This window comes from Embiotoca jacksoni, unplaced genomic scaffold (genome assembly GCF_022577435.1).
Source record: "Embiotoca jacksoni isolate LCO1_2020_lvr unplaced genomic scaffold, fEmbJac1.0.p SCAF_41, whole genome shotgun sequence".
Classification (NCBI taxonomy): Eukaryota; Metazoa; Chordata; class Actinopteri; family Embiotocidae; genus Embiotoca; species Embiotoca jacksoni.
The window spans coordinates 794,614-814,694 of NW_027185394.1; the positions used below are offsets into that span (position 1 = coordinate 794,614).

The 20,081-nt window shown below is 44.1% G+C and overlaps 1 protein-coding gene across 1 annotated transcript; it reads right to left on the reverse strand.

The window, feature by feature from the left end:
- Window positions 1-168: 168 nt before the first annotated feature.
- On the reverse strand, window positions 169-19,124 carry LOC138209953 (carcinoembryonic antigen-related cell adhesion molecule 20). The gene is made up of 10 exons (XM_069168784.1): window positions 19,062-19,124; window positions 18,519-18,848; window positions 15,720-15,883; window positions 15,346-15,472; window positions 13,581-13,859; window positions 11,215-11,493; window positions 10,397-10,651; window positions 9,303-9,420; window positions 2,692-2,732; window positions 169-2,542 (listed from the first exon to the last, which is right to left on the reverse strand). Exons 1-9 carry the CDS (start codon window positions 19,108-19,110, stop codon window positions 2,714-2,716), a joined length of 1,620 nt encoding a protein of 539 aa, XP_069024885.1. The 5' UTR covers window positions 19,111-19,124; the 3' UTR covers window positions 169-2,542; window positions 2,692-2,713.
- Between the last annotated feature and the right edge of the window lie 957 nt (window positions 19,125-20,081).

A 20,081-nucleotide genomic window follows, 5' to 3' on the forward strand; every position in this document is an offset into this window, starting at 1 on the left:
ACACACACACACACACACACACACACACACACACATTTTCTTTGAACAGTTTTAAAAGAAGCGTCAGTATCAATGAAAAAAAAAATCAAATAAAAACACAACAAAGAGGGAAAAATTAGGACAATATTTCCACAACTTTTATGTTTTTTTACAAAATGATTACATGACTTCATCTGGAGGACATTTATTTATTTATTCTTTACAGGAATTTCATTTTTCAAAAACATAAACATTAAAAACAAAAACAAATGTGTGAAAATATGTAATCATTACAAGAAATCAAACCCCATTAATAATCCATAAAAACAGTTTCCAGTGTAGAACATCATCTCTATTATTTACAGTGAGATCAGTTTCTCTTTAAGGCCTCCACTTCTTTTCCAACATATAAATGCGTCTCGTTCAGGACAACAAAATGTCATATATGTACACGTTGTTGTTATTAATACATTCTGTGCTGTTTTCCCCAAACCGGAGACATTAATATGTTTTATGCAGTCTGAGCGTCTTCGACCGCAAAGTTCAAAGTAGAAACTCACAATCGAAAAAAACTAAAGAGAGTCGAAGAGCTTTTGAATGTGTGATCTGCAGACCAGCGATGATCTTCAGCTCCAGTTATTTACGTGTTTTTACACTAAACAAAATAAATACTTTTCTCCCGGGAGATCAGTGCATGTGTAAGTCTGAGATCGCACACACCACCATGAACCACACAAACAAACATTTTATTTTATAAATCAACAACCAGCTCGAAGCGCAGGGAAAAAAAATAAAATAAATCATCTGAGGTGTGACGATAAAATACTCGAGGCTGAAACCTGAACTTCAAATCTTTTTTTCTTTTTTTTTGTTGACATTTCCACGTTAAAGCCAGGTGCACCATCCAACGTATAATTCACTTTAAAACAACTTCTAAGCCCCGCCCTCCAAACTTTCCCTCCAAAACTCAAAGAAAGTCTCCGCCCACAAACACCTTCCTGCCCTTTGTGCGTGTTTTCTTTTCTTTTCCAACTCGCTGACTCGACCTAACTTGCTGATTCTTGCCTTTTTTTTTCCGTCCTCCGCTCACACATCTCCGTGACGACGGGTGGGGGCGGAGCATAAAGGTAAAGTTGGAAAGAAGCCAGCAGAGATTAGAGAAGGACAACTGCCTTCAGAAACGATCTGCTTGTGTTATTTGAGTTTGGCCGTTGGAGCCGGCTGACCTCAAAATTCTCCCGAAAGACATTTACGTTTTTTAAATAACGATGTTTTCGGTCTTTGACGGACGAACTGTTAAAAATCTGTCGCATCTCTAATAAACAATAACATCTGATTTCTGGATTGATTTTTAGTGTTTGTTGATTCTAAAGAGTTCCTTTTAACTTCACTTATAAATACAAAAATAAAACCAACATTTTTATTTAAATGTTTTTTTTTCATGCATGTTACTCATCTCTGATTGGCTGTTCAAATCCAAGATGGATATCAGTATCCTGGACCACTTTGTGTACTTAATAAATGCAGTATATCTGAGTTTGGACACCAAACTGTTATACTTATTTATAACAATTTTAAAGAATGTTTTAACTTTTTTTTTTTTTTTGGTACTTTTTTGTTGTAAGTTCACCAAATCTTTAAAAATGCCACGAATTAAATTAAATTTGATTTTAATTGAAGTATTCACTTTTGTGTTCTCGCAGTGTTTTTAGTGTTTAAATAGTTTTTCACTTAATTGACAGTTTACAGTTTTTATTAAAGTATTTGGTCCTTTTTGTACTTTATAAATTAAATATTGTTATTTTTTTTGTTAGATTTTTTGGAGCATTGTCGTGCTGCTGCTTTAAACATAGAGCATGTTCTACAAAGTAAAAGTCAGTTGTTAAAAATTACCGTTTTTTTTAAGGACATTGTGAAACAGAAACATTAAAACGAAGCAGACAAAAAAATAGAAAAAAAAAATAGAAATTGTATTTCTAACGAAGACGCCTCGTGTTTGTTGAAAACTGAGCACCGAACAAACAAACTTGAGGTATTTTGGATCAAAGGGACATTTAAGATGTTAAAATCCTCCACTGCTGCAGCTGAAGCGGGCAGACTCCGCCCACCAGACAGACCACGCCCCTTAGGGCAGACTCCACCCACCATGCACAGACAGCAAAATAAATCTAACCACAGCAATTTCTCTGATATTATTTTAACCCAGAAACCTGAACTTCAACGTGTGTGGCCTCCGCCTGTGTGTGTGTGTGTGTGTGTGTGTGTGTGTGTGTGTGTGTGTGTGTGTGTGTGTGTGTGTGCGTGTGTGTGTGTGTGTGTCTCCTCAGGTTTCCAGCAGGATAAAGTCAGTCCATCAGCTCCATCAGTTTCTCGGTGTTTTAAGTTTCCTGAAGGACGACTTTAGAAGAAGATCCGGTGACACTCGACGAGTTTGTGTTGAAAAAAAACAACAAAAAACCAGCTGAGACTCCAAACCGGGAAAAGAAAGGATGAAAGTGATCGTTGGTGTGACTTCACAGGAAACACTTCTTCACTGGGAAACTAAACGGTGGGATGTTTGGGCCTGAGGAGGAAAAACAAAACACTAAGAAGTTCATATTCAAAGAACAAAACGTCCTGAAAGAAGATATGAAGCTCCAACGTCCTGCTGATGCATTATTCAGGAAGGAGGAGTTCACCGATAAACATTCGATATGAAAGTCGTAAGAAAACCAGCAGAGAGAAGAAGACTTCTTTAGTACGGAGACTCAACCCTGAAAACACAAGAGAGAGATTAACTCTCCAACGTCCTCGTTAAACTATCTGAAGAGTGATGGCCTTCACACACACACACACACACACACACACACACACACACACACACACACCCACAGACACACACACACACAGACACACACACACACACACACAGACACAGACACACACACACACACAGACACAGACACACACACTCTCTCTCTCTCTCTCTCACACACACACACACACACACACACACACACACACACACACACACACACACAGACACAGACACACACACACACACACTCTCTCTCTCTCTCACACACTCTCTCTCTCTCTCTCTCTCACACACACACACACACACACACACACACACACAGACACACACACACACACACACACACAGACACAGACACACACACTCTCTCTCTCTCTCTCTCACACACACACACACACACAGACACAGACACAGACACACACACACACACTCTCTCTCTCTCTCACACACTCTCTCTCTCTCTCTACACACACACACACACACACACACACACACACACACACACTCTCTCACACACACACACACACACAGACACAGACACAGACACACACACACACACTCTCTCTCTCTCTCACACACTCTCTCTCTCTCTCTCACACACACACACACACACACACACACACTCTCTCACACACACACACACACAGACACACACTCTCTCTCTCTCACACACTCTCTCTCTCTCTCTCTCACACACACACACACACACACACACACACACACACACACACACACACACACACACACACACACACAGGGTATGAGGTGGTTTGTACACCATGTTTACAGATTCAAACCACAGAAGAAGAAGGTGAAAGTTTCACGACTCTGCTGTCGAACTTTTAAACAGTTTAAAATCTCAGAAACTGGTGAAATATTATTTTAATTATTAAATATTTCCATTCAGGCGTTTAAAACAAAAAACAAAATGTTGAGCTTCAGAACAGGTTTTTAAATAAAATAAAATAAAAATAGCAGCTGAAACTGAGTCTGTCTGATTGACAGGCAGGTTTCTGGGATAAGTGGGCGGGGCATAGGACATTTGATTCACTTTGGATTTGATGAGAGAAGTTGAATGGGAGTCTATGGAGCCGGAGACTTTTTGGAGCCGACCTCTAGTGGCACTCGCTGGTATTGCAGCTGAAGACACTTCTGGATCAGAACCATTTTACAGACCTGAAGCTACGAACTCTTTTATATCCAGTCTGTGCTACGAACGCTTGAAGTAAACAGTGACTGATGGTTTCTTCTCTGTTTGTTGGAAGATTAAAGTTAAACACTTCCAGCTGCCGTCTAATCTCCACCTCCGTAAACCGACCTGCTCGTCGGACCGCTCCCCGACCTCGCGGCGGCATTCAGGGCGTCGGGAAGGATTTCACAGAGCAAACAGCAGCCGCACGTCTTTTCACGACTCGCTGAATCTTATCACAGAAACTCGTTGATACGTTTCTGAGGCCGCCGATAAGAGAAGAAGAAACTTCAGGGTTCAAACGTTCGACGGAGGAAAACTTCAACAGAGACCCCGAACACACCGGAGCACCGAGATCCGATCTGACTTTGGAGTTCGGAGCGGTTTGGAGCAGGAAGTGACCATATTTGGACGAGCTGGGGGAGGAGCCAGCGGTGGATCTGACCGATCTGATTGGAAACCTGACGATACTACGTCCCGCCCACCGATAGCTGTAACCTGACTGCACCACAGGCCTGTCAATCAAACAGACACGCCCCCAAAACCAGGTCTTTTTGAGGCTTATACAGCGGCTGTAGATGACGCTTGCTTCACCAAAGCCTCCTCAAGGTTTATCTTTTTTTATTTATTTTAGTTACGCATCCGAACCCACGTCTGTGGAGGAGGCCCCGCCCCCTGGCACGGTTCACTGATCCACCGCAGCGCAGAAATCGACCCTCTCAAACCCGCTGAAATAATTCAACAACCTGAGCCTGAACCGACGTGATCGGGTCTGACGGTGCAGGTCGCCAATTACAAACTCACCGAAATGCGTTCAGACATTTACAAATTTCTAACCGAGCAAACATGTTTTGGATGCTTGAACTCGTGTTTCTGTTGCTGTTTTTCAGCTTCTTTTTTTTTTTCACTTTCAGTTTTTGATTTCATTTTTCCTCCGAGTTTCTAAAGATGTGAACCTTTAAAAAAAAAGAAAAAAGTTAGATTTTCAGCCTCTAAAGTATTTCACTGACTCGTGGGAATTATCTTTCCGCTTCACAGACAAAGAAAAAGATAAAACGAGAAACAGGAAGCGGTTCAGGCCGCTCGACCGTGACGGGAAAAAACCCGCTCGAGAAATAAAACCGAAGTGAAGTCGGATTAAAAAAAGAAGAAGATGAAAGAGGAACGGTGGAGAAGACGAAGCCGACGCCAACTGAGGAAGACGAGTGCCGACACGACGGTGACATTCCTGCCATTCTCCGGCGCTCCGGCCTCGCCCTGCTGCGAGGAGCAGCGCCGACACATCGCTTTCTACTGCAGGTCAAAGGTCAGACGTCTTTTAAAGTCTTCACCAAGACGAAATAACGCGGGATGCAGCGTCCAATCAGAACGCAGCGCTGCAAGAAAACAAATCACTTCCTGCAAGGTTTTAAAAGGAACTTTCAGCAGCCGTTAAAAACATCATTTAACGGCCCGTTTTTCCCGCCGTCTCTCCGGGTGGGCGGAGCTCCGTCTCTAACGTGTAATTTACCACGTGAACGGGTTTTCCCCGCTCGCAGCTTTTTTTAGTTTTTTCTGAACGCAACGTTGAGAGAAATTCAAAAGAAAACCTTTTAAACCAACCGAAACGTGTAAAACCCGCATCTCAGACTTCAGTGTCATATTCTGCAGCTCCCTGTCATTACATCAACAAAATAAAACTCCCATCTCCGCAGGCGATTTTGTCACATTTCAAAATAAAAGCGGTGAACGACAGCAAAACCGGTAAAATTACAGGCTCAGATGAAATCCAGTCACATGTTCCTGTAACTGTTTATGACCAGCAAAATAATTTAGAATTTGGCTGAAAGCTGCAGGAGGCTTCAGTAAACAAGATTAGAGATAGTTAAGATGAACAGGATGCAGGAGAAACAAGATCATAAATAGTGGGGAGAATATTTTAGATTCAAATTTAGTAGATTAATTCATGATTATGGAATAAAAAAGTCTGGATCAAAACTAAACTTCCTGAATCACAATGTTCAACACTGATCGATCGGTTCAGCTGTTTTCACACGACGTTACACACACACACACACACACACACACACACACACACACACACACACACACACACACACACACTTCTTGTCACCCAAGCACCCCCGACCCTCCACTCGCCCCTACTGAGGAGGAGGCGGAGTCTCGCCGGCTGTGATTGACAGTCGAGATGAAGGAATGCAGTCGGACTGTTTTCAAAATATGGAAACTAGCAGACAGATGTGATCCTGGATGATGAGGTCAACGAGTGTGTGTGTGTGTGTGTGTGTGTGTGTGTGTGTGTGTGTGTGTGTGTTGCGCGCACTTGAACTGGAAGAACAATTGAGGGCCAAAAGACATTGAAAGTTACTTCCTCATGAATTGTCAGGGTGCTTCTCTCTTCTTGTTTCAGCGCGTCACGGTCAGATCGAAAGCTGAATCTGTGAGCGATCCAGGAAGTGACTGCTTCCTGATTTGATCACTTTAATGGTGCGACAGGAACCCTGCAGGTGGTTTTACTGCGTCTGTCTGCACCTACAGCTGAATCTGAGATTAGATCTCCTGTTTCACTGTCTTCAGGATCTTTGTTGTGATTTGAGTCGCCCTCCCACGCTGCAGCGGAGTACAGGAAGTCCACTTCACAGGGTTCTCACTCCAACCTCAAACTCTCTGACTTTCCCTGATAAAAAGTTGAATGGGGGGCAGCGTGCTTCTAATTGAAAATAAACTCTGATTTTACAGGACTCAGAACAAAAAAATGATCCAATCCCCTGACTTTAATGTCCGGAAGAGACTTTTTACAAGTCCAAGATATTGGAAAACACAGAGGACCGAGAATAAAACCCTGAGGAACACCAAGAGGGACCGAAAGAGTTCAAATGATCAGACTTGAAGCAATTCCTTAAGGAAAAGACCAAGATAAGGAGAAAACCTTAAATACTTAACTTTAACGGAAAACCTGAAGGAGAAGACTTCAGAATCTTAAGATGAGGTGTACAGTTTGATGAATGGCAGCTAAAATTCAAACTAAACTCAGACCAGGCCCCAAAAAAATTATCCAGTCCTCTGACTTTAATGTCCGGAAGAGACTTTTTATAACTCCAGGGTATATAAGCCTGAGTGAACAAATTTAGCTTCAACTTAATAGAAAATTACAGAGGACTGAGAATAAAACCCTGAGGAACACCAAGAGGTACCGAATGAGGGGAAATGATCAGACTTGAAGGGATTCATTAAGTATCTTTAAATACTTAATTTTAAGGAACCCTTAAGGTGAATCTGAACATAAGGTTAAGCTACAATTTAAACTAAACTTGGACTCGAGAAGAAATGGGCCACCTGACAGTAATGTTCTGAACAGAGCAGCAACATGACTTCATTAGAAATCCACAAAAGTAAAGTTGCACCTCAGTGACCTTTTTTTTTGTTTGTTCAGGTGTCTGAAGGAGAACCGGCTTTAACTCGACACCTTCGGTCAGAGCTCATTGTTGAGCAGTGAGGTCATCTTCACTGTTTTGAATGAGACGGCGTAGCTGAAGGCTCTCGGGTGGAGATCGGCTTCTCCGACTCGGAGCGATGAGCTCGTACTTAGATCCACTCGGACATCCGTCATTAGTGGTTCGACGGCCGGCTGCTCGTTTCATGAGCGACGCTGAACCTGAAATCCTGCAGCTGGAACCTCCACGTTGTTTTAAATATCACTCAATATTGAACTCCTCGATCCTCTCAGCACTCAGTTTAACCCCGAACCCTCTCCGACACAAAGGTTCCCTGCACAACAAAAGGCCGGCTGTCGTCGGTGTTGACGCCTTCCGGCCGGGACGGAGATTAAATAATGGATCCGTCAATCAGTCCGAGGCCCCCGAGAGGCTGAACACCTCGTCTACCTGACACCCGCTGACCTCAGGAGACGGAGGTGGAGTCAGAGGGGGAGGAGGTGCGCTCGGTGTCCTCCATTTCTACAAACAACCAACCATCAACCATCAGTGATGTCATTGTTGGTTTTATTGTTGGCAGCCTGAGAAGAAAAAGTTCTGAAGAACTTTAAACGTGTCGTCATTTCTGAGAGTTTGATTTTCAAACGCAGCTTCAGATACAAGTTTGTTTTCTTGAGTTTATTTCTTTCATCAGCAGCTTTAAAACTCCTTTTGGTTTGACTGCATCGTCCGTCTGTCACCGACTGTTTCAGCTTCCTGTTTGGTGGCGCTGTGTGTTTGAAAAGGCAACAGGATGTAACAGGATGTGGTGGAGGTCTGTATCACCGTGAGGTGTTTAAGTGTGAAGATGATCTGATCTGATACAACCTGCCGGTGTGGTGATCGTCCTGAACGAGTCCGCTAACGCTCATCGCCTATTTTCTCTTTAGCGCGAGTCTAAATAAGACAGAAGATCTGACGTTTACGTACGTCTGTTTTAGAAACTGTCGAGACGCTCCTGCATGTGTGTGTGTGTGTGTGAGTGTGTGTGTGTGTGTGTGTGTGTGAGAGTGTGTGTGTGTGTGTGTGTGTGCGTGTGTGTGTGTGTGTGTGTGTGTGTGAGAGTGTGTGTGTGTGTGTGTGTGTGTGTGAGTGTGTGTGTGTGTGTGTGTGTGTGTGTGAGAGAGTGTGTGTGTGTGCGTGTGTGTGCGTGTGTGTGCAAACATCAGTCTGACATGTTGCGATCGGCCGCGACGTTTAAGGAATGACAACAGGAGGGTTGAGAAGTGTCCGACATGACTCAGAAATGTGGAGACGCACACGGAGAATGACGGAAATGTAACACAGAGTCAACGAAGAGGGTCGGGTAACACACACACACACACACACACACACACACACACACACACCACTACATCACACACACACACACACACACACACACACACACCACTACATCACACACACACACACACACACACACACCACTACATCACACACACACACACACACCACTACATCACACACACCACTACATCTCACACACACACACACACACACACCACTACATCACACACACACACACACACACACACACACACACACACACACACACCACTACATCACACACACCACTACATCACACACACACACACACACACACACACACACACACACACACACACACACACACACACACACACACACACCACTACATCACACACACACACACACACACACACACACACACACACACACACACACACACACACACCACTACATCACACACACACACACACACACACACACACACACACACACACACACACCACTACATCACACACACACACACACACACACACACACACACACACTTCTCCAAATCACAGAATCAGATCTAGAAGTGAAAACAGGAAGTACTCACGGTACTTTCTGTCGGCAGTAGAAGATGAGGCCGATGGCGATTCCGAGCGCGACGAGGACGGCGATGACGATTCCTGCGATGGCTCCGTCTGAGAGGCCTTCGTCCAGCGCTCCCTCCTCTGAAAACAACCAGGCACAACATTCAGGATTGGTTTTTGTTCGGCTGTAGAGATGCACAAGATGCTGCTGCCACGCTCTAATTTTGAGAGAATGCGGCGACCACCGAGAGGAACTCGGTGACTCGGTCTGACTGTGGCCGGCCAGTGTAGTGAGTAACTTCTGCAGAAGAGATGACGATAAGGTGGTCGCCCACATGATCGTTTTAAAGATTCAACAGACACACGGAGACACGAGATCTACCAGAGCAAACATCTTGTTCACCGTTGTTAAGGAACTGTGGCAACTTTATTCACAAAATGTAATTTCAACTTTATTCACGAAATCTAGGCAACTGCCATGTTATCTCGGTGTTGTTAGCTAAAGTCACTCCTTCTTATTAGTTTTCTGGAGGTCCATCTGAAAATAATCCCTCATTCATTAGAAAAGAAGATTCAAGAAGACCTGTTTTTGGGGGCGTGTCTGTTTGATTGACAGGCCTGTGGTGCAGTCAGGTTACAGCTATCGGTGGGCGGGACGTAGTATCCCGCCCACCGGTAACTGACGAGTGCAAACGGTTGCGGATCGTAACGAGGCTTCGAGATGATTTCGTGAATCAGTTAAAACATCTTAAATGTAATTGTGACACATTTCAACTTTTTGAATTTCAAATTTCAACCTGATCAAGAAAACTTTAAACTTAAAATTGGGAGAATTCTGGGGTAAATTCTGTCCTAATTTCTTTAAATATTTTGCAAGTTAAAAAGAGATTTTTTTTTTGTGATGGTTTCACGACCACAACACAAACCAAAAGTTGTAACGTTAACCTCTCGTTGGCACGAGACTCCGCTAGCAGAGCAAACAAAAGTTGGGTTAAAGCCATAAACAAATGAGAGCTGGCGTCCCAAACCGGTCGGAGTTCTTTGAACCTGCGAGATGATATAACAGCTGTTGGCCGAGCTCCTCCTTCCTCTGCAGCCTCGTAAACTCCGAGCTCACCTTTGACGGACAGGCTGTGGGTGTACGAGCTGGTCTTGTTGGTGACGGCGTTTTGCGCCTCACACGTGTACGTTCCCGTGTTTTTGTACGCGACTTTCTCGATGTGGTACTCCGCCGTCTTGACGTCCGTCGCCGTGCCGTTGAACTTCCAGGTGAAGGTGGCGGCCGGGACGGAGGAGGCGGAGCAAACCAGCGTCACGGGGTCTTTCACCTCGACGGCCTTCTCGCCCGTCACCATCGGCGTCTCGGGTCCGTCTGGGCGGGAAAACGGAAAGAAGAGAGGGTTTACAAATTAGATAGTTTAACAGCTTCAGTCAACTTCAGTTATAACAAAATAAAGTCTCCTCTCAAAATAAAACTGACTTTATAACCAAAAATATGTGTTAATTTCCAATCATTAGGCTCCGCCCCCTTCTCGCCTCTCACCATCAAAACAAACTGCTGCTAGCCAACCGCAACAACAGGAAGTGACGGGGTTTGTGGGAAATGTGGTCTTATGATGGCATGTTAGATGAGTTTTCTCCACTTCCAGCTGGAAGAGACTGAACTTTGTTTTAGTGTTGAATGAATGTGATTTAAAGCATGTAAAGCTCTTATTCTGAAGGCAGATGAGGTCGTTGTTTTTATATTTCAGTCACAGACGGTCTGTTCTGGAAAGACATGTCATGCGCTCACAGCGGTCGGTGTTTGTTTTGAATTTGAAAGAATGTTTATGAGCCTCTGAATGTAATAAAAAGTGCCATAAGGATAAATCACAGCCATAAATAGATCACAAAGCCGGCGGCCGCCTCGGCGTGTTCACGTCTCCCGGCACTCACAGTTCACCATCATGTTGTAGACGACCTCGGCCATGTTGACGGGGTTGCTCAGCTGACAGGTGTACTTCCCGTTGTCCTCCTTCTGCAGCGGGTCGATGGACACCGAGCTCATGTTGGCGGCGAAGACCACGCGGGAGCCGGCGGTCAGCGGTTGACCGTCTTTCAGCCACACTTTGGTATTCACGGTGCCGGCCGTCGCCCGGCAGCTCAGGTTGGCCGAGCTGTTGCCGGCGATGAGGACGGCGGTCGGACCGGTGATCGTAGCTCCTACGATGGCGTCTGTGGGCGTCAGAGATTCTGTTTCAGTTTATTTTCAATACAAATCAATGATTTTTCATTGAAAGGAATATAAACTTGAAGAGAAAATGATGAAAAGTGGTGAAATCTTGAAGTCAAACACGTAAATGAAAGGAGAAATCCAATCATTTAAAGCCGCAGGATAAAGGTGGTGGAGAAGGAAGATAGAAAATAATAAAATATTGGACTTTTATTCCCTTTGAGTCAATAAGAAGCTTTTTCTTTGGAGGAAACTGCAGAGCTTCATGTTGTTTTTAAGGGAAGCTGAATTACAAAACATATAAAGCAGTAATGAATTTAAAATGGGTCCAAAAATAAACAATGTTTGGTTCAAATTTGAAGAAATTCGCTGAAGGCATTTCTGAGATATTACATTCACAACAGGCGATGGGATGTGAGGTCATAAGAACCTTGACCTTTGACGCCCAAACTCGAATCATTTCATCGTTCAGGCCAATTGAACATTTGTGCCAAATTTGAAGAACTTCCTTGAAGGCGTTCCCGAGATATCGTCAGCTATTTCTTTGTATATTTAAGCTGTTATTTATGTCATATATCTGCTCTCCGCAACTTCTGTCCACGAAGCCCAAAAGTTACTAATTTTTATTCATATATTTAGAGCCAATAAAATGATTTTAGTCTTAATAAATGTATTATTAAACTATGATTATGCTCAAACTATAATAAATGAGTCAAAAAACAAACAATTAAATTATAATTATTTGTATGAAAATGAATCTTCAGATGGTGTTCCCTCCCTTCCTGCTGTCATGGTGATTTCACACTTTTAAGATTCACCACAATAAAATGTCACTGTGTGTGTGTGTGTGTGTGTGTGTGTGTGTGTGTGTGTGTGTGTGTGTGTGTGGATTAGATGACCAATGTTTCAGAGATCATGTTTATTTTCAGAAACCTTTTCGGTGTCAGCAGGTCTGTAACAACACTTAAATTAGACTTTTACTAAATCCAGGCTTTAAACCGACGAAAAAAACAGTCCAAAAAACTTTTAAAACCAGTTTTAAAGTCAGTCTAAAACCACTAACCACTCTAACAGTAGTCTGACACTAGTCTGACACTAGTCTTAACACGAGTCTTAACACGAGTCTTAACACTAGTCCAACATGAGTCTTAACACGAGTCTTAACACTAGTCTTAACACTAGTCTAACACGAGTCTTAACACTAGTCCAACATGAGTCTTAACACTAGTCTTAACACTAGTCCAACATGAGTCTTAACACTAGTCTTAACACTAGTCTTAACACTAGTCTAACACGAGTCTTAACACTAGTCCAACACTAGTCTTAACACTAGTCTTAACACTAGTCTTAACACTAGTCTAACACGAGTCTTAACACTAGTCCAACATGAGTCTTAACACTAGTCCTAACACGAGTCTAACACGAGTCTTAACACTAGTCTAACACGAGTCTTAACACTAGTCTAACACGAGTCTAACACTAGTCTTAACACTAGTCTTAACACTAGTCCTAACACGAGTCCTAACACGAGTCTAACACTAGTCTTAACACTAGTCTAACACGAGTCTTAACACTAGTCTAACACGAGTCTTAACACTAGTCTAACACTAGTCTTAACACTAGTCTAACACGAGTCTTAACACTAGTCTTAACACTAGTCTAACACGAGTCTTAACACTGGTCTAACACTAGTCTAACACGAGTCTTAACACTAGTCTAACACTAGTCCAACATGAGTCTTAACACTAGTCTAACACTAGTCTTACGCTAGTTGAAAACCAGTTGTAAAACCAATTTAAACTCTGAAACCAGGAAGTAGATTTCCTGCAGACTGACCTGGTGTCTATAAATTAGCTGTTCCTGTCTAGCAGACCCACAGCTGTGTGAAGAGGCCCCGCCCCCCTCGCACAGTTCACCGATACACCGCAGCGCAGGGTCCGACCCTCTCAGACCCGCCGGAATAACTCAATAATCCCAACCGAAGTGATCGGATCGAGTCTGGTTGGGAATTATAAACACCAGCGTTCAGACATTTACGAGTTCAAACAAGCGACTCTGACTATTTCCCAGCAGCCTCGGCGTTACTCACCCATCACGGCGAAGGAGATGACGGGCGAAGAGACGAGGCGCTGGGTCTTGGCGTTCTTGGCCCGGCACGCGTAACCGGCCATCTCCTTCCCGTATCCGTTCTTCTGGATGACCTCCAGAGTGAGCACGGTGCCGCTGGCCTCCATCAGGTCCTGGTCGTGGTGCCAGGTGAAGGTGGCGGGCGGGCTGGAGCGGGCCGAACACGTCAGGCTGAAGTTGGAGCCCGACTTGATGAACTGAGGAGGATTCGGAGGGCTGATGGCGATGCTGTCCGGTCCGTCTGTGCAGGACATGAAGAAGGTTCGCTTTCATTCATCTTTTACTGTTTCTGCTGCTTCAACTTAAGTTTGTTAAAAGCCTTTTAAACTGTTTTTTTTTTTAAGTGAATTGGAAGAACTTTTGCTGCTTCTAGACTTTGAGCACAGATCATTGACCCACCGCAGCGCACAGCCCGACCCTCTCAAACCCGCTGGAACACTTTCATATTCTGAGTCTGAACACGCTTATTGTTGTTATTGAGACGGTTGCAGGACTTTTAAAATGAAGTGTTCCTCCCTGTTGTCAAAAAAACTCCTCTTTCTTTTAACAACTTTTAAATCTTTAAACCGCAATTTCTGATTTGTGGGAAACGCGCCAAACATCGGTGGGTCGCGATCCCGACCGGATCAAACCCTGCCGAGCTGCGGCGGAAAGCTGCAGATTAATTAATAACAGGGTTTAACCGGCGGTCGGTGCGGTTTCGCTGCCTTTCAGCTTAGTCATGGGGAAGGAGTGGAAACGCCGGCCGCTGTGTACACAAGCTTGAGGAGGAGGGAGGCACCTTGCACACACACACACACACACACACACACACACACACACACACACACACACACACACACACACCTGTCACTAAAACTCAGGAGTCACATGGTTACAGGAAACTGAACAGGTTTAAAGTCTTAAACAGAAACACTGTAAACTGTCGTCAGTCACCGTGACTGCATGGAAGACCGTTTATGACGAAATGACCTGTTGGGGTGTGAAACGCCGACTGAATCACGGATGACCTTTTTCTTTTTGTCGCCCGACAGGTGTGGAGTTTGTTCAAACAATGTAAGGAGTAAAGAAATGAAGGATGAAACCACGAACTGTCAAACTTTTACAGCTGATAAAATGACAAGAAATGGTGAGAAAAAAAAAAGAAGCCAAATATTAAGGTTTGATGTCAAACACATCAAATTTATTATTCATTTAACCACCAGAGGGCACCGAAGAGGTTTTTTTTTGCTGTTGTTTTTTTAACACAACAAAATGTACCGTTGTCATACAAGTTGTCCCAAATGTAAAAAAAAACAAATCTTTTATAATCTTGCAAGTTGTGGAGCTAAAACGTTTGTCCAGAGGGCGGCGCTAGAGGGACAATCACTACATATTTAATTAAAATGTAAAGGGTTCGTCCTCTGGAGAGCACCAGTCAGCAATCACGTATGTAAAAATTTCATACGTGCAATATGGTATTTTGGCCTGAAGGCGCATGGACAATTTTTGTAAAAACAACATTGTTTATTTAGTAATTAGCTACAACAGATTTTGAATGGGAGTCTATTGGAGTTATTTTTTTTGGAGAGGCCCCCTAGTGGCCCTCAGCGGTATTACACACTGCTGCATCGACTTCACTTTTTAGATCCGTAGACTGCGAACATTTATTCGTAGCGTAGAGACGAGTCTAAAACGCGCTCGCTCCTGCGTGGGAGGAGCTACCAGGCTAGGGCTGCAGTACTTACAGTGGACCGTGAGGTTGAAGGGGGCGCTCTTCTCCGTCTCCAGCGCATTAGCCGCCGTGCAGTAGATGGGACCGACCAGATCCGAGCGGAGAACGCCCGCCACGGTCAGCGTACTGGACGACTCCCCCTGAGACACCGTCCGGACGAGAAAAGACTTCAGTTCGACTTTAATTATAAAACATAAATAAGATAATTCATATATGAATCAGTAAGAAGCATTTAGTGGGCAAATTAAGTCTTTGTTAGCGAATAAATCAAATTATTAATGAAAACCTGTGGGGGAAAAAATAAATAATGATTCGGGAACAACAACGATTTAAAAACATCTTTACAAAGAGTTTTTAGAAAAATAAAGAAAGCTGGTGTGAACTGACTTCTTTGAGCGTGAACCGTTTGCCGTCGGCCACGACGGGCGTGGTGCCGTTGGTCCAGGTGAACTTGAGGAAGGAGCCTTTAGCGGAGCAGGTGAGCACCACAGTGCTGTTGTGTTCGACGGCTTCGGCCAGGTCGGACTCGATGGCCACTTCGGAGACGGGCTCTGTGGGAACAAACGGGAAAGTTTACACGAGGAACGCAACCGATAAAAAAAACAAAAACAACTGAAACAACCTCCGAGAGATCAGGAGAAAAAGACATCAGATAAAAAACAAAATCACCAAATGCCTCTCGGTTGTAGTTGCAGTTTGAAAAGACTTGAAATTTGTCCAATAGGATCTGATTCTGATAGAATACCACGTCGTCGCCGTGACAACGGGCGAGGCTTCAGATCTGGATGTTGCCGTGGAGAAGCTACGCATGGTGGACGCTTCACACCCCATGTTTAGATTAAGAGTCACACGTTCACCACAAATTGGGGAACCGGCCCGTCCCGCTGCGACTCAACTTTACTGGACATTATTGGACCGTAACGGACGTCTTTCAACAGCCAATCAGCTCGCAGCAAAGTCACGTCGGTTACGACCACCCACCGCTTTCTGATCACTTCGGTATTTCGGCCGTCGCCATCTTGTTATTTTGGAACCAGAAGTGACCGTATTTGGATGAGCCGGGGGAGGAGCAAGCGGTGGGTCTGACCCCGCCCATCACCCTGCCTGTCAATCAAAATAGCCCCTCCCCCCAAACGATACTGTAATTTGAGTCCTTAATATGTGATGAATGCTGGAATTATTTTCAGAAGGAAAATGCTGATCAAACTGCAGTTTGATAAATAATTGGGACAAATTCAGGAATTTTTTCTGTTATTGTTTTGATCTAAAAAAAACGTTTGATTTTTGTTGTAGCTTCTCGAGTTTTAAGTGTTTTTTTGTTGTTGCTTGGCCTGACTTTAAATCTGGACGTTGAGGTGTGTCAGGCGGGACAGAAACCAGACAAAGTCCTGCAGCCGATGATTAAACGTGGAGGATTTAATAACGACCTCCTCGAGGCCGGTTTCTCTTCTGAAAGAAACCAACATGTGAACGAAGCCCGGCAGCAGACGGACCGGCTCGACTCGTTCTCAATAATCCCAAATGTACACCGCTGTTATTGACGATGAGGCAACAGGCGGGTGTGTGGGAACGCCGAATAAAGACGTCTGTGATTCACAGTGACGGCAGCGCAAAACTATGTCCTGATTAAAGAACATTAAACCGACATGATGCAGATTGTTTTTTTGTTTTTTAAGAAGCGATATCAAATATTAGCAATCTTCAAGGACTTTTTTTGTCAAGGTGCTGACCTCACTTCCTAAACTGTTACGATTTGATGCTGAATTCATAAAAATTAAAAAATAGCTGCAGCTGATCGACACATTTTTCTGGTCATTTGTGGTTCTTAAAGAAAAAGAGAAATTCTGCTTTTTATTTGTTTGCATCACAGAATTTCTTTTAATCATTGTTTATTTTGTATAATCAATTTGCGATTGATTAGTTATTTGACGGGTTTTAAAAGGTCTGTATGTGGTATTGGTTGATAGCTACTCTCAATGAAGTAGTGCTGACATCCAGTATCGCATTTGGGGGGCGGGGCATCGCATTTGGGGGCGGGGCATCACATTTGGGGGGCGGGGCATCACATTTGGGTGGAGCGTGGGGGCAGAGCATCGCTGCGGTTGGACAACACTGCGGTTGTAAATGACATCACCAGGACAGGACGCCAGCTCCCAGTTCTCTTTAGATACGTCTACGGCGTTTTTAACTGGAAACAAGCCACAAAATAAACAGGAACTGAGAATGAGAAGAAAGAAATAAGATGGAAATACACGGAATTTAAATGGAGGTTTTATATCGTGGCTCCTTTTAAAAAGAAGGAAGGAAGGAAACTCAGTGGCCGCTCCGTCAGAGATTTCTACTGAGCGCTTTAAAAGCCCTGAAGCAGCATTACCCAGTAGTGACGTCACTTTCAAGACCATAACACACCTCCACACACTAAGTACAGTATCGGGAGCCACGCCCTTAAGTCGCACCGTGCAGGAATTTGCGGATGTTTTTTTTTCCAGTTGAAACATTTTCACTTAAAACTATTTACGAAGTAAATAAGAATAAAACCTTTGGAGAAGTTGCTGAACTGACACCGGCAGCGGCGCGGGGTCGTTTCCTGTCGTTTGACAACCGTGTGACAAGACAATTTCAAACGTTTCTAACAAACCAATAAAACACGACAATCTCCTTCCTCCTGCCGCCGAGAAATATAGTCCTCGGACTGAGCGGTTGCCCGGCGACGCACAACCCCTGCTCCTCCTTGGCTGGGCGCGCAGTGATACGGATCTTTGCGCTTCCAGGTGTGGCTTCTTGGCGTCTTACGAACGGGCTCCGAAACCGCGCTAGAAAATGGAGCAAGTCTACGTGCAGCCGTGTCGGGGAGACATTTAACACCTCAAAACTGTCAGCGAAGTACTCTTTAAAGAAACAATAGAGACCCCGGGTCAATTCGGCTTTGCTAAAGTCCCAAGAAGCAGCTCGTATTCACCAGAGTAACAACTTTTAAATCTGATAATAACGTGTGAAAGATGCACAAACCGCAAGGCGGCTGCGAGCTGCGCAGCGACAAATAAAAAGCAACTCTCTGAATGACTGTGACACACTGGTGAGTTCGGCTTTCATGTAATCCGAAGATATTTTGCAGGGAAAAAGTAAATCCAAGTAAATGTTGGGAGGGCTGCACCTGGGCAGGTAACAGCGAACCAGAAGACTCACCCAGAACTCGGAGTTTAACCTCTCCGGTTCGAGTGTCGACATCCGGGTGTATTATGGTGATGCTGTAGTCCCCGGAGTCCTCGGCCTTCAGGGGCCCCAGGGTCAGGAAGCCGTTGGTGGCGTTGAGGGAAACTCGTCCCTTGTACGCCTCGGATATTCTCAGCTTCGTCGGGCTCACCGTGGCGACGGTGTCCTGCTCCTTCCCGTCGCTGTAGGCCCAGGTGATGAACGCGTACAGCGGCTTGTCCAACAGAGTTTTCAGGGTCACGTTCCGGCCCAGAATCGCGTCCACCCGACCGTCCGGCAGGACGTCACCCTGCCCGCTGCATCCTAGGGGAGGAGGGGGTGGGGGGGATCCAGTGAGAAAGTTAAGACTCATTTATTTATTTATTTATTTATATCGTGAATTCAAACAGGAATAAACCAGCTCCATATACAAACGCTGCAAAAAACTTAAAAAAAATAAATAAAATAAAATAAAATACGTAAATACAGGTCAGGCTGCACGAAAAAAAAAAACAAATAAATAATATTTGTTCTCACCTGTAAAAAACACGAGAAACAGAAGCGACTCGAGGGCGAACAGCTTCATCCTGGACGGTTTCAAGTCTTCCCAGCAAAAGACGACAAATGCGGCAGTACCTGCTGCTTGTAGAGGGACACACCCAGACAAGGTGGAGACACACACACACATATACACACCCCCTATCCACACACACACACACACACACACACACACACACACACACACACACACACACACACACACATATACACACCCCCTATCCACACACACACACACACACACACACATATATATACACACACACACACACACATATACACACCCCCTATCCACACACACACACACACACACACATATATATATACACACCCCTTATCTGCACACACAGATGCGTCACCGTCACAATGATGAGCTCTTTTGTTCTTTTTAATTTCTGACTCATTGGACTTACTGTAAGCCAGATTGCAGCTTTATAATAATAAAACACAAGTCATTATTTTTCACATGTTGGAAAACAACAACTGCAGATGATTCAAACATCTGAAAGGTTTCCTCCCCCTCCAACACCAAGACTCAAACCCACCGCAGTCACGCTGCCCTGTGGTTTGTCTTTTTACTCATTTAGCATCTTTTTCAGGTCATTTTGTGTAATTTTGTCCCTTTGTGGTCATTTTGTGTGTTTTTGTGAGTTTTGAGTTTTTGTGGCCATTTTGTGGTAATTTATTATTAATTTGTGCTCATTTTGTGTATTGTTTGGGTCATTTTGAATCTCCTTGCCGTCTATTTGTGGCTGTTTTGAGTGTCATTCTGTGTCTTTATGTTTTTGTTTCGAGTTTTCATGCTCATTTTGTGTCTCTTTGTGGTCATTTTGTGTGCCTGTATGGCTGTTTTGCACCTCCATGGAAATTCTGCTCCTCATTGTGGTTCTTTTCACACTAATGTACATCAGTGATTTGTGAAAGATGCACATAAAGCATACAAAAGATTTCAATATGCATAATTTAATATGAACTCAATTTAATACACACTCAAAGGAA

Coding starts and splice junctions, on each gene's coding strand:
- LOC138209953 (XM_069168784.1), bottom strand. CDS start 19,110: ATGAAGCTGTTCGCCCTCGAGTCGCTTCTGTTTCTCGTGTTTTTTACA. Junction 18,849..19,061: donor GTTTCTCGTGTTTTTTACAG/GTGAGAACAAAT, acceptor CTCCTCCCCTAG/GATGCAGCGGGCAGGGTGAC. Junction 10,652..11,214: donor CTACAACATGATGGTGAACT/GTGAGTGCCGGG, acceptor TTTCCCGCCCAG/ACGGACCCGAGACGCCGATG.